The sequence below is a fragment of the Microcaecilia unicolor genome, chromosome 9 (genome assembly GCF_901765095.1).
Source record: "Microcaecilia unicolor chromosome 9, aMicUni1.1, whole genome shotgun sequence".
NCBI lineage: Eukaryota > Metazoa > Chordata > Amphibia > Gymnophiona > Siphonopidae > Microcaecilia > Microcaecilia unicolor.
In genome coordinates, this window is record NC_044039.1 from 3,244,248 (window position 1) to 3,258,778 (window position 14,531).

Consider the following 14,531-nt stretch of genomic DNA (forward strand, 5'->3'; position numbering starts at 1 on the left):
GGAGAGTCATGGGATAGGAGGTAGTGTTCTAATGTGGATTAAAAATTGGTTAAAAGCTACAAAACAGAGAGTAGGGTTAAATGGTCAGTATTCTCAATGGAGAAGGGTAGTTAGTGGGGTTCCATGTACTTATGTACATGTTATAGAATATTTGGATTTATGGGCATTCACAGCTCACACATAAGCCCTCTGGGTGCAGGACTCTGCTACAAGTGCTATTCTAGAAAGGTTGCTTAGTGCTAAGTGACCCTTATAGAACTGGTGTGCACATCTTAACACTGCCTACCTTTGGCTGCCATTAACTTAATCCAGTCCTTAGGTGTACAGATTATAGTTTTCATGCTTGCACCTTTTTCAGCAGTAGCTCAGGGTGAGTTACATTCAGGTACACCGGGTATTTCTCTGTCTCTGGAAAGCTCACAAAGTTTGTAGCTGAGGCAATGGAGGGCTAAGTGATTTGCCCAAGATCACAAAGAATAGCAGTGGGATTCAAACCAGGTACCTCTGGATGTCAAGACAGGTGCTCTAAGCAGTAGCCCACTTCTCCACTCTGTAATTATGCACCCTGCCCCTACTTTGTCTGAATGCTCACTTGTACACTATGCACTACGGCATATGCGTGCATGTTCACAGACTCACACTTAGCCACTGTTCTACTCATTTACATACACAAATGACTAGAAGCACCACATTTACTGAATCCAGTTCTATGTGTACAGATTATAGTTTGCTTTGAGGCGAGCCACTGTTCTACTCATTTACATACACAAATGACTAGAAGCACCACATTTACTGAATCCAGTTCTATGTGTACAGATTATAGTTTGCTTTGAGGCGTTTGTGTGCCCTTCCCACACTCTGTCCCTGTGAATGCTCACCTGTACACTATGCACTACAGCACATACGTGCATGTTAACAGAATCACACTTATCCAGTGTTCTACCCATTTATATACACAAATAAATGACTAGAATCCCCACATTTACTGAATCCTGCCCTAGGTGCACAGATGATAGTTTTTCTCTAGTTTATAATTGTGCACCCTGCCCACACACTGTGAATGCTCACTTGTACACTATGCCCTAAAGCATATGCATGCATGCTCACAGAATCACACTTAGCCAGTGTTCTATTCATTTACATACACAAATAAATGACTAGAATACAGTCCTGTGTGTACAGATTATAGTTTTCTCTAATCTGTGTTTATAATTGTGCACCTTGCCCACACTCTGTCTGAATGCTCACCTGTGCACTATGGCACATGCACGTGCATGCACAGAATCACATTTAGCCAGTGTTCCACTCATTTACATACACAAATAAATTACTAGAATCCCTGCATTTACAGCTGCTTTTGGTTGGGCGTCCAATACTAGGTTATGCTGATATTCTGTATCAGGACTCAGACGCCCAACACCGGGTTACGCAATAGTCTGTAATAGAACTCGGATGGCCAAGGCTGCCATTATGAAATCGGGCCTCAGGGCACCTACATGCCCAGTTCCAGAACTGTCATAAGTACATAAGTACATAAGTAGTGCCATACTGGGAAAGACCAAAGGTCCATCTAGCCCAGCATCCTGTCACCGACAGTGGCCAATCCAGGTCAAGGGCACCTGGCACGCTCCCCAAACGTAAAAACATTCCAGACAAGTTATACCTAAAAATGAGGAATTTTTCCAGTCCATTTAATAGCGGTCTATGGACTTGTCCTTTAGGAATCTATCTAACCCCTTAGTGCTACTGACTATGGGAAAACTTTGAAACATCAAGATTAGACGTTTCCAATTATTTCCAAGGTGTTTCACTGAAAATTGACCGGCTTATTTACAACCCTCCTGTCTTTGTTCTATGCTTCAGGCCCGTGCTGTGTTCTAGAGAGAGAGATAATTACAGGATTCAAGGCGTTCTACCATAATGAATATAGACACCGTCTCATTCCAATAAGAAAGAGCCTTTCCACACGGGTTAATCATACATTGTCATGAATAATTTCATAACATTAAAAATATCTTCTATTCCCATCTGCAAAACAAAAGGATACTTCAACAAAGGTTGCTTTCATTACGCTGCCCTTTCACGGCCACTGGATCCAACTCCACTTCGTTTCTAATTTACCACATCAACTGTAATCTGATCTTTTCCTGTTCATATTCCAGCTGGAAGGTAGATCCATTTCAACACAGAAGATACTAGTTGCCCTGTTCACAGCCCCTAGCTGAAGCCAGCATGAATGAGAGCTTGAAAATTCACTGTCAAACACGAAAGGACGGCTTGTTTTCATAGACTCGTTGCTTTGAAAAGAGTTCATGTGTGGATTGTTTACCAGCTTTCTTTAAAAATCCCTTTAACATTCTACTTACCCCTAATTTAAAAACTTTTGATGACACAACAGAAGGTAGCAGATGTGTACTAACAGCTAGTGTTCAAGTCCATTATCATTTTTAGATGTTGTAATTACTTTTAAATCATTGTTTTAACAGAACTTTGGCAACTTTTCACATTTCTGTGCAATCTCTTGAGGGGAAGAGTTTTTGGAATTCAACGCAATTCATTTCTCATACACTGCATATATTTTTTTCACAGTTCAGTGCGGTGTACACAAATTATACTAGACGTTCCCAGGAATCCAATCTTCAATTTTAACATGTTGATATCACAAACTTCTGAAACAGAAATGACTTTAATTGGATTCCAGAATATCAGGTACCTGTAATTACGCATGAGCCTAATCTCAGGTGGTAATTCACTGCATAACTTTGCTGCCTGATAAGTCAAAGTTATATCTCTCACCTCTTGTGGCTCAGAAAAATGTATTCCCATTTGATTTCTAAGAGATTAGATTACTGTAAATAAAAGACGACACTCATAATCACACATAGGAGGCACCCGTCAGTACTATATATTAAAAATGATTGTAGAAATGTTAAATGTAGATCATGCATTAATTGGGAGCCAATGAAGTTTTATATTAAAAAAAAAGTGTTACGCTACCAACCCTTATGAAGAACCACCTGCATTTTGTAAGGTCTGCAGCCTTAGCTGAACATCCCACATTCAGGACATTACAATAATCTATTAGTGATAGAATTACAGCCTGTAGCACCACCTTACCTGATCCAGTTCAAGGCAGTTTTGAATTTGTTTCAGCCATCTTAATGTTAACCAAAGCATTTGTCTGAGGTTCAAGTGTATGATCTGGAAAAATGCCTGAGGTTTTCACAGAAAGAAGAGAGCTGCCCCCATTCTGGTATCTACAGAAACAGAGTAAATAGAACAGAGAGAGACCAGTTCTTCTACCCAGCCTTCTCAGTTAAGTTTCCTCCTTTCTGTGCCTCTAGCACCATGGGGCAGATGAGTGCACACATTATCAAATCCCAACCAATATCACTTCCTCATCATGCATCTCACCAGAAGTCCCCACCCTAACATGGCCAACCTCATCACTGCACTAACTTCCACCAAATTAACTGGCAGCCCAGCCCAGACTTGTTGTCTTCTCTATTCATATAGGACCAACACACGGCCCTCCTAAATTCAACCCCAAACCCCATAACCCAGTACGAAGCCCTCTAAAGATCCACACAACCACCACTAGGTAAGCTGTTGCCCAAAACATCAGGTTGACGTATGCTACATTGAAATGTTGGAGTGCACACTAGGGGTAACAATCAGTGGAAGGAGACGACGACAGTTCTCTCGTTACAGGTTGTCGGCGAGGTCTCACCTAAAATGTTGTGTTTGGCTTTTGAGGTTGAATCTCAGACACGTATAAATAGACGCAATCCAGCAAAGGCAACCAAAAGCTTTATGGGGCTAGAAGACGACATCCCAGCACCTACTTTAGGTGACCTTTGAGAATTTACTTTTTACTCCTAAGGACTTGGTATCTGTTGCAGCTACCTTGTACCCTTTATCCTTTTAGCTAGAGATGTCATGAAGGCAAATCTAAGCCTACCATCCTGTTCAAACTTCTTCTACTAACCTATAAATGTACTCACTCTGCTGCTCCCCAGTATCTCTCCACACTCGTCCTTCCCTACACCCCTTCCCGTGCACTCCGCTCCATGGATAAATCCTTCTTATCTGTTCCCTTCTCCACTACTGCCAACTCCAGACTTCGCGCCTTCTGTCTCACTGCACCCTACGCCTGGAATAAACTTCCTGAGCCCCTACGTCTTGCCCCATCCTTGGCCACCTTTAAATCTAGACTGAAAGCCCACCTCTTTAACATTGCTTTTGACTCGTAACCACTTGTAACCACTCGCCTCCACCTACCCTCCTCTCTTCCTTCCCGTTCACATTAATTGATTTGATTACTTTATTTTTTGTCTATTAGATTGTAAGCTCTTTGAGCAGGGACTGTCTTTCTTCTATGTTTGTGCAGCGCTGCGTACGCCTTGTAGCGCTATAGAAATGCTAAATAGTAGTAGTAGTAGTAGTACTACCACAGTAACATCCATTACTGTAATTAGTATGGATTACTGCAATGCTCTCTGTATTACTCTGACAGGGCTAAATTAAAAAAAAACTCATGTCTGATCTTCAAGGCACTTAAAGAAAATGGCCGACAGAACTTGAAGAACAAGGATCTCCTTCTACACTAGGTTCCACCCACAGAGTATCCCTAACCACACCCTCTCTAAAGGGCATCACGCGATGTGACACATGCCAGCGAGCCTTCTCCAGAGTAGCCCCCACACTCTGGAATGCACTCCCTTAAAAGCTTTGCTTAACACAAGACTGACTACTCCAGGAAGCAGGTGAAAGCTTGGTTCTTCACCCAGGCCTTTAACAGAAGAAGTAACCTAACAAGCAAGTCACGCACACACACAAGGACTAACACCAGCTACACATATTGTACATGACTTGCTTATCCACTCCTACTCTAGCTGAAATCATTTTCTTTAAGTTAGTCCCTATGGGCCGAATATTCAGAGCGATTTAACCGGGCAGAGAGGCTCCTGCCCACTTTAAATCACTCATCACTGCACAAGTGGTGATATTCATTGGCACTGAATATCACCACAGACCGTCCTTGCACTGTCCAGTCAGTGCTAGGGTGATCCATGGGTGGAGCATGGGCAGACCTGGGACTTAACTGGCTAGTGGCAATATTCAGACCATTAACCGATTAGGGTAAGTGACTAAAGTTAGGACAGCAAAAAGGCTGTCCTAAATTTAGCAAAAAAGCTAACCGGGCTCTGGTCTGAATATTGATCGGTGCCTGGTTAGCTTCCTGGTTACGGAACATTGCTGTCCTGCTGCCCCCTCCCTCTCCTCTCCCCCCCCCCCCCCCCCCCACCTTGCATGTATTTGAAGTTCTCCCAGGCCCACCCACCCCCATAGGTCTTCCCAGGCCGAATAGGAACTACCTGGTAATCCAGTGGGAATGCTCTGGGCAGGACCTATGCCCACTTGCTACTGCCTATTGCAACAACCAGCGTAAAAATGTCTGTCGCAACCTCTTGCAGAAGCCTCATGGTACGCGCAGAGCGCCAGAAAAACACTACTCAGGATCACAGACAGATCCGTGCTCCAGTTCCTGTTTGCTGCTGTGTTTATTTGTTTCTTGATAACACCATTAATTTCCATCCAAGCAGTTTACTCATTCCCACCGTTACAATATTATTGCATTATTTTTCACAGTAAAGTTATCCTGGAACTCCATTCAAATCTATCATTGAATACAAAAGAAGTGCAACACACTTTATAACTGGACTCTGGATGTTCCCCTCCCCTCCCCAACACAGAACCCACATCAGGGCTAAAGAAATAGTGAAAGAAGAGGAAAAGATTCGTTTTTGGTACTGTGTCCCAGCCCAATTCAGAATTTACACTAGCAACAGTCTTTCAAATCTAAACATTCGAAAATGCAGTTTTCCATCCTCTTTATTATGCAACTTACCAGAAAGAGGTAAAGAGAACAAAAGATATAATCACCCCTAAGTATTAGTAGCATAAAATTACTGAACAAGGGTTTGGCGTCTGAGGCCCTTCTGATGACACAACACATGAACAAACAGTGATTCCGCAGGAAACAGCCTCTCAGGACCTACAGGTACCAGACATTTTTCAGCACCGTGTAGGCCATTGAGAAGGTTACTCCATACCCAATCATCCAACTCAGTCCTCTGTTAGGCTGTGGAAGGGGTGTCAGGTAAGCGATGGTGTGATAGATTCTGCTTGCTGTGAAGATTCTGAAATGCATCAACGCCATAAACAAATCAGGGCTGCTGAACGCATACAGCAGACCGATGCCAATGAAGGGTACAATGTTCTCCAGGTCATTCTGGTGGCATCTACAGAATACATGATGTGTAAGAAGGGAGGGGTCAAAAATAAAAAACAAATTATAAATCTAATACTTTTAACAGTTTTCCAATAAACTTAGCTTTGACTGGATGGTATTGCATGACTTCTATTCGCCTTCACCCAAAGGACGCAAAGCGGATTACATTTACAAGGTAACTCCACATTAGAAGGAATATACGATAAAATTATCGTTCCTTACAATTTTCATAGAAAATGTTCAATTACGTTTCAACATCTGCACATCAGTGTATGATTTTCGATTTAAAAATAAAAACATTTTAAGTGCCACTTGGAAATGCAAATATGATGTGATTTGACGAAGTTCAAGAGGAACATTATTCCCGATCTTAACACTTTGAAAAACAAAAAGAACGTTACCAGATTGATTTGGAACTCCTGTTTTTCACGGACGGAAAGGATTACTTATCCTGAGGTTAGGTAGCGTAGAATTTTGATGCTCTCGGGGATTCCGCCAGATACTTGTGACCTGGATTGGAAGCAGGATACTGGGCTTGATGAACCTTTGGTCTGACCCAGGATGGCCTATTCTTAATCTATTTCTTTTCACTTTCTATTGATCTTAATCTTAGTGTGTACTATTAAATTGTATTGCAGTCACCTCTCTCTGTTTATTTTAACTAACCAGAAGCCTTGGGAAGAATCTCATCCTGGCTATACAATGGGGATAAATATGGTCGGGAGACTGGAAAGAAGAGACCACCTTCTGGAACCAACTATCCAAAAATTCTGCTTCTTATCCAGGGAGTAAGAGCTGAAGCAGGATTTAATGGATAATGATCCTGAATGAACAGGGACGACACCGATTTCCACACTCTCTCTAGATTGTTTTAAATCAAATAAAAGTCACACTCGACACACAGACAGAAGTCATGGCAGGGTTAGGATGCAGTTTTATGGTCACATTTCTTACTTGGAGCCTTAGATGGAGGGGGAAATTCAGTGGCACCGCATAATGCAACATTATCCCCTCTACCTCTGCCCATCCCTTTATTATAACTTGTAATTAGGGCTGTATTTTGATTTTAAAAAGTGTATTGTGATCATACAATATAAAAGGTTAGTTAATTTCCCACTGCGGCTCCTTGTGACTCTGGGCAACTCACTTAACCCTCCATTACCCCAGGTACAAATAAGTACCTGTATATACTATGTAAACCGCTTTGAGTGTAGTTGCAAAAAAACACAGAAAGGTGGGTATATCAAGCCCCATTCCCTTCAGTTTAAATGCTAAAACACACGAGCTAACACTTCACTCATTCACTCAAAGCTGTAATAAAGAATATGTGACCATTGAAAGTAAATGAAGATGGTTTTCTCTCAGGGATTTTACCAGGATTTAGGGGCTTTTGCAGTACGTGATACCATGGGTAGCATATGTATTTCTAATATCACTGCACATTCCAGCAGGCCACATACTGCATGGCAGCTGCCACTCTGGCCATCAAATTTGCTATCCAAAGCAAGATGGCACCATTCCCTGGTGGTCATTTTCCTTGAATGCGTAAAGATCCTAGCATGGCAGGATTAACGCAAATAAGTAAGACATCGAAACGAATCCAGCTTTTACCAGTCCCACTTCGGGACCTGCAACTTGTGTAATTAAGAAGTTTTACTTTCCTACCTGCGCACTCGCTCAACACCTTCATCAATCCGCACATATTTCTTAACACCTTCACCTGTAGCGTGCAAAGTAGCGTCTTCCGGATTGGCAAACACCTAGACGAAAGGGATGAGTCGAGTTGAGTTTCCTTTACTTTCATTTGCTATACCGCCTTTTACTGGCACACAGATGAAAGAAGTTAATAAGATTACGTTAAAAAAAAACCCCATAGAACAAGAAGTACAGTTACAGCAGGGAAAAAAAAAAAAAAAGCAAAACACTGGTACAAGAAAAAAAGTAAGAATACCACAAAGAGGTCATAGCTAAACAGGTAACCAGCCTTCTGAAGAAATGCTTTCTAAATAAAGCCCTAAAGGGGGGAAAAAAACAAAATAAGAAACTTGTTTCAATCCCTCTCCTTTCCGGAACCCCATGTTCGCAGAAGGAGCAAACCCAAGATCAAGGCCCACTGCAGATACTACCACCAGAGCCACGAAGGTGGAGGCCTGGAGGAGAGAGAACAAACTCGTTTCTCAGTACTGTGGTCAGAAAATGACAGAACATGGAGGAGAAGAAGAAAGCTGCGAACACACCAGGCTTCTAAATGCTTTGCTTTTGGAACGTCGTCAGGTGCATTTAAGAAACGTTTAACAGCCTGGTTTTATAGGATGTGTTTATAGGGAAGGATTAGGAATGACTGCATTGTTGGGGATTTAAGGGAGACATTTTATTTGAATTTGTCTGTTGTATATGAATTTTATTTGTAATTCACTTCAGGCTTTTTTGGTGAAGTGGAAAATCAAATATTGTACAGTAAGATCCTATATAGTAATTCTCACCACCAACGTTTTAATCGGGAACTGCCTATGTCCGTGCCTCCTTCTTGAGCTAGGCTCCGTAGCCAGGCTGACGTCACTAACAGCTGATTCCAAGTGGCAGGGAGTGGAGCATCAAACAACTACCCTCCTCTCCCCTGCCCCCTCTCCAGACACCCAAGTCCTGCGACCCTCCCCTCCCCCCCCTGCAGCCACCCATGTCCAGCGGCGACCCTCCTCTCCCCCTGCCCCCCCTCCAGCCACCCGTGTCCAGCGACCCTGCTTTCTCACCTGCCCCTCCTTCATCCACCCAGGTTGTGTAACGAAATCTTCGGGGCAGGCACGAAAGCTCCACGGTCCTGCTGGCGCTCCCCCGCTGCCAGATCACTGTTCAAAATGGCCACCGATACTTACAAGGGCGGCCTCCAAGACTTCAGCAGAAGTCTCGGCGGCCATTTTGAACAGCGATCCGGCAGCGGGGGAGCGCCAGCAGCGGGCAGGACCGTGGATCTTTCCTGCCTGCCCCGAAGATTTCGTTACACAACCTGGGTGGATGAAGGAGGGGCAGGTGAGAAAGCAGGGTCGCTGGACACGGGTGGCTGCAAGGGGGGAGAGGAGGATCGCTGGACAGGGGTGGTTGGAGGGAGGGGATGGGGGGGGGGGGGGGGGGTCCTAAGACCAAAAAGGTGGTGGTGGAAGGGGGGCCTCAGACCATAAAGGGAAGGGTGAGGGTGGTGCACACTCACACTCACTCACTCACTCTCTGTCTACCACATACACTGTCACACTCTCCATCTCTCTCAAACACACTCTCAGAGGAAAACCTTGCTAGCGCCCGTTTCATTTCTGACAGAAACGGGCCTTTTTTACTAGTAAAGTAATATTTAAGGTGGTGACACCCACACGAGTGCACAGCTTAGAGGGAACCCTGGGCTAGATGAGAAGAAATCCAGACAGAACACAGGACTTAGAAGCTGCTATAGAGACCCATTCGCACAGGTGCAGAAAGAAACATAGAAACATAGTAGATGACGGCAGATAAAGCCCTGTCCGCTCCATCCAGTCTGCCCAACAAGATAAACTCAGTATAAGGTATCATGTGATACTACATATGTATACTTGATTTTGAGTTGTCCTTGCCACTTCTCAGCACTGGCCTTGTTCTCAAGGTACTGAAGCTGTCTCTGTCCAGCCATCCAGGAATTGAGCCAGAGGTGGAGAAGGTGGTACCCTCAGCCTTTTGCTACTGGGGCAGTCACAAACAGCAGACAGATGGCGCACAGGTATACACACATATGCCTGATCTGTAAAGTATTCCTCTTTGAAGCCAGATACAAAGACTATATGGAGTTAAAAACTGTATCTAAAGTCAAGAAAGCTTGGGACAAGTATATAGGATCTCTAAGGGGAAAGGAAGAGAAGGTAGATGGGATGGCTGGGCCAATTGCATAGGCCACATGGTCTTTATCTGCCTTTTTTCTCTGTTTCTAGATAGTTCATCCATGGAAGTGAACCCTGAAATCCAGACTATAGTTTCAAGAAAAACTGGTGCCTAACACGGTCACAGATTTATTTAAATATATACACTTTCTCTTCTGCATTAGGCTATATTTATTAGGATTTATTTACTGCCTTTTTAAAGGAATTCACTCAAGGCAGTGTACCAGAATAAGTCAAACACAAAGTCTGTGTTCTCGTCCACAAAATTGTCTACGGGGAGGCACCAACCTATATGTTTAGCCTTATTGACCTCCCGCCCAGGAATTTCGTGAAGTCCTCCTGCACCTATTTGACTCTCCACTTTCCTAACTGCAGGAACTTGAGATATAAGCTGCTCTTCGCCTCGTCGTTCAGCTACACATGCCCTCGTTTCTGGAACGCTCTACCATCACCGTTAAAGGAGACAGCCGAACACAGCCTATTCAAGAAATCTCTAAAGACTTACCTGTGTAATCGTTCTTACTCCGCTCCTGCTTGATCCCCTGCATTCCCTCATTCCTCTCCCGTTGACCCCCTCTCTTCCCCTCCTATACTCTTTACTCCATCTTGCATATGACTTATTGTATTGTACTCTTCCTTCAACGTTGTAAGCCACATAGAGCCTGCCTTGGTGGGATTATGTGGGATATAAATGTTCACAATAAATAAAAGACAATTACTGCAGTAAAAATATTCAAACAATATAAAGTATGGCATAGTATATTACAATGTCAACACAATACGTAATAAAACAATTTCATAGACAGTGTAGGGTAGATGCAAATATGGAACATATAGATAGGTAAGAGAATAAGAGGAATTAGAGAATAAGGGGGCTGATTTAAAGAAAATTGCACATGGGGTCAGAAAGGCTATAGAATGATTAATGTTAAAAAGTTATAAAACAAACAACACAAAGACAATTACAAAATATAAAACAATAACATCTGGAACATGAGCAAAAGGGCATCAAATGGTGACTGAGAAAATATCATGAAAAGAAAAATGAAAGACGGACACCTACTAGCAGAGTGGAGGAATAGCAACATTTTGTGATCTTGGGTAAATCTCTTAACTCACCTTGAACTACTGAGAAAGATATAAACTAAATCAAAAATTATTTCCCTTCCCTAATGCTTCTGAAAGGTAATATCTTTTACCTCATTCAGACACAGTGAAATACCATTCCGGTGCATCACTCCCACCCGCAGCTTTAAGGGCAGACAGCTCGCCCTGGGATATATGGCTGGAGCCAAGAACTGAAATGGAGCAGGGCCAATGCCAACCCAAACAAGGCTAACCAATAGCCTCCTTACATCTCAGACACTCGACTGGCAAGCTCCATCCACAGCAGCCATCAATTACCACATCTATCCCTAAGCAGGTTAAGCAAGCACCATTCAATATATGCCAGTTCTATTCAACTAGATTCACTTCGCCCCCCAGAACAAATGGGACACCACAGTTTTGAGATGGTCAGTCATGGTACATCCCAGCAGCCTTGTTATCTTACCTTTCTTGTTAAGCGGAAGTACGCTGTGACTGAACTCATCAGCATCATTTTCAGTAGCACGATGGTTGAGTAGGTGACGTAGGCCAAGAATACTTCATTCTCCATTAACTTGGTTTGTTCAGCCATGTCTTGCGTGTTCACTTCAAGTCCTAAGAGCAGTAAATGGATAAGATGATGAAGGTCACTGAGATAGTGTGGCCAGTAAGGACTTTTTCTAAATATATAAATAGCAAGCCAAGGTTCTCTTTGCCCAATGTCTCCCCCATCTTGTAAGTGCATAAGTAAACGTTTACATTTGTGGCACAGGTGATGTTGAAGGAAATAGCGTCACATTACAGCAGCTTTGTTATTTAAAAAAAAAAAAAAAGGGGGAATTTTTATGTCCTGAAGGTTTAAACCACCCAGCAGAACATAAACTCAGGACTGTGGTCAGGCCTGGGTTCTGTATTGATGAGAAACCATCTCCAACATATGTCCTCAATAGAGAAGCTGGGACCTTGTCATCATCAGGGCAAAATCATCCACATCCAAGTGGAGGAGTGGCCTAGTGGTTAGGGTGGTGGACTTTGGTCCTGAGGAACCGAGTTCGATTCCCACTTCAGGCACAGGCAGCTCCTTGTGACTCTGGGCAAGTCACTTAACCCTCCATTGCCCCATGTAAGCCGCATTGAGCCTGCCATGAGTGGGAAAACGCGGGTACAAATGTAACAAAAACATCCATGCAAATGAGTCTTGCTGGTGTCTGTGTCATCAGCTAAGTCTGAGGACAAGGAGGGTAAGCGATAACACAGCAAGTGATGGAGCTGAGAATCAGGATGAAATGTACAATGGACAGTAAACTCAGGGTAGTCTGCTTTTCTACAGGGCCTTTTTATTACTCCTGAGGGCTCCTAATGTGTTCCTAATGAATATTCATGAGAGAAATGTATATACAGTGGAGAAAGTATATACAGTGTCATGCATATTCACCAGGGATATCCTGAAAATTTGGCAGCCCTCTGGGAATAGACTACTGCACTATAAGGGATGGGGTTCAAATCCCAAGGTCCTATTTGAAAGCCAATTTACCATTCTAGAATAGGTCTTCCAAAATTTGGCAAAATAATCAAAATACACTATAGAGCCATAAGTGGAATGAAATAAAACCAATGCAGGAGTTGATCCAGGAGACCTATGGGATTTGGATTTGATTGCCAGGAAGTATAACACTGCAGAGGGGGCACCCACAGTGGTAGGGAGAAGGAGTCTATAATCAAACCACAAATGGCCGGCTTTAGCCTCCAGGATTGCAGGGTTCCAGGAAGAACCTTGATCAAGGAGTGTCAGTGCAATAAATGGTTTGGTGGGGGGCGACTATAAAAGGCTGACAGATCTCAGAATCACTGTAAGAGAGCCCAGACCAACACAACACCCCACCTCCCCTCCCCCCCCCAAAAAAAACAGCTTCTGAGGATGGGGTTTGGGAGAGGGGCTGTAGTCACTCAGTACCAGTTTTCAAAACCACCCAAAATCCTGCCCCCCCCCCCCCCCCCCCATAGCACGTTCCAATTGTTACCCCACTCCATAACCAAATCTGAGCTGATTACAATAATAGCATTAAAACAATTTAAGCACACACAGAGACTTACTGGGCAGCCTGGCCTCAAAGGCACAAGTGTACTTTCAACACACACATGGAGGTAAAAGATTTTAGGGAAAGTTCTGATCCCTGCCAGCCACAGCTTCTAGCAAAAAGTTTCTTATAAGCACCGTGGGTAACGCCCTCGCTACCCGCACTGCGCTTTATTTTCCAGCGAACCTGCTATTAACTCAAACTTTTAAAGCGCGCAAACACAGCGAGCCCAGGCCCCAGTCACCTTTCTTTTAATTCCAGACCGAAACACTTTCTGGGGTGGGGGGTGAGGATAATCTGCCGAGTGCCGACTCCACCGGGAGCAAAGGTTTCAGCCCTGCAACCTGGATTCAAAGTCCTTTACTCCCCCCTTCGTGCGATACAGGCAAAGCACAGAAGCAGTGCAAAGGGAAGGAGTAAAAGCCCCGAGGCACCATTTCCCTCCCACCCCACTGTCCGGGACTCTCTGACAGCCTACGAGAAATGAGGGGGAAGGTACCAAATGAAAAAACCCAGCCTGCGCCCACCTGCACCGTGCAAATCTGCTCCTGGACTGTGCTCGCCTGGGAGTGAGTGAGAGAGAGAAAGTCTCGTGCAAAGTCCTTCCAGGGCTCCTCCTCTTTTTCCCGGGGCTTTGCTTAATCCTCGCCCAATGCCTGAGCCCAGGCGTTCACCGCCCTAAAAGTGGCGCAGCTGCAGCCGTAGTCAAGGCAAGGCGCAGTGCTGAAATGAGCATTTACACGTCCTTCCTTCTCTTGCCCTTATGTTCTTTTTCCAACTGTGATCCCACATTTAATAACAAAGAACTTGTTGCAGCTGTTTCCAGAACTGAAGTCCAACACAGAATGCAATTTTAAGGTCTGTTTTGTAGATCAGGTTGTGCACTTGTGTTTAAAGGAGGCGTTAACAGGAAGACGACTAAGATCAGAGGCAGCAATGAGATTCTCTTTGGAGTTGTTAAGGTCTAGTTCATTCTGGCTTTTGTGCTGCTGGTGCACTTGAACATCTCTGGAGACTTTATGTGAGCTTCTGCTTCTAACCTACAAATGCACTCGATCTGCAGCCCCTCCTTACCTCTCAACCCTCATCTCCCCTTACGTTCCTACCCGTAACCTCCACTCTCAGGACAAATCCCTCCTTTCAGTACCCTTCTCCACCACCGCCAACTCCAGG

General features: G+C 44.0%; 1 protein-coding gene across 3 annotated transcripts; it reads right to left on the reverse strand.

Annotated features, from left to right (window-relative positions):
• Positions 1-5,545: 5,545 nt before the first annotated feature.
• Positions 5,546-13,996, reverse strand: MGST1 (microsomal glutathione S-transferase 1). Of its 3 annotated transcripts, none has more exons than XM_030215047.1 (4): positions 13,886-13,996; positions 11,747-11,895; positions 7,961-8,055; positions 5,546-6,305 (listed from the first exon to the last, which is right to left on the reverse strand). In XM_030215047.1, the coding sequence occupies exons 2-4, from the start codon at positions 11,870-11,872 to the stop codon at positions 6,059-6,061; spliced, it is 468 nt and encodes a 155-aa protein (XP_030070907.1). In that variant the 5' UTR covers positions 11,873-11,895; positions 13,886-13,996; the 3' UTR covers positions 5,546-6,058. The 3 variants fall into 3 exon arrangements, with proteins under 3 accessions (XP_030070907.1, XP_030070908.1, XP_030070909.1); XM_030215048.1 differs by having other exon boundaries at positions 13,830-13,913; XM_030215049.1 differs by lacking the exon at positions 13,886-13,996 and adding an exon at positions 13,603-13,716.
• Between the last annotated feature and the right edge of the window lie 535 nt (positions 13,997-14,531).

What these genes read in the sequence shown, in the direction of transcription:
- MGST1 (XM_030215047.1), bottom strand. Translation starts at nt 11,872, where the DNA reads ATGGCTGAACAAACCAAGTTAATGGAGAATGAAGTATTCTTGGCCTAC. An exon ending in ACTTCCGCTTAACAAGAAAG is followed by an intron (nt 8,056 to 11,746) that starts GTAAGATAACAA and finishes CCTTTCGTCTAG; the next exon opens with GTGTTTGCCAATCCGGAAGA. An exon ending in GGTGTTGAGCGAGTGCGCAG is followed by an intron (nt 6,306 to 7,960) that starts GTAGGAAAGTAA and finishes TGTATTCTGTAG; the next exon opens with ATGCCACCAGAATGACCTGG.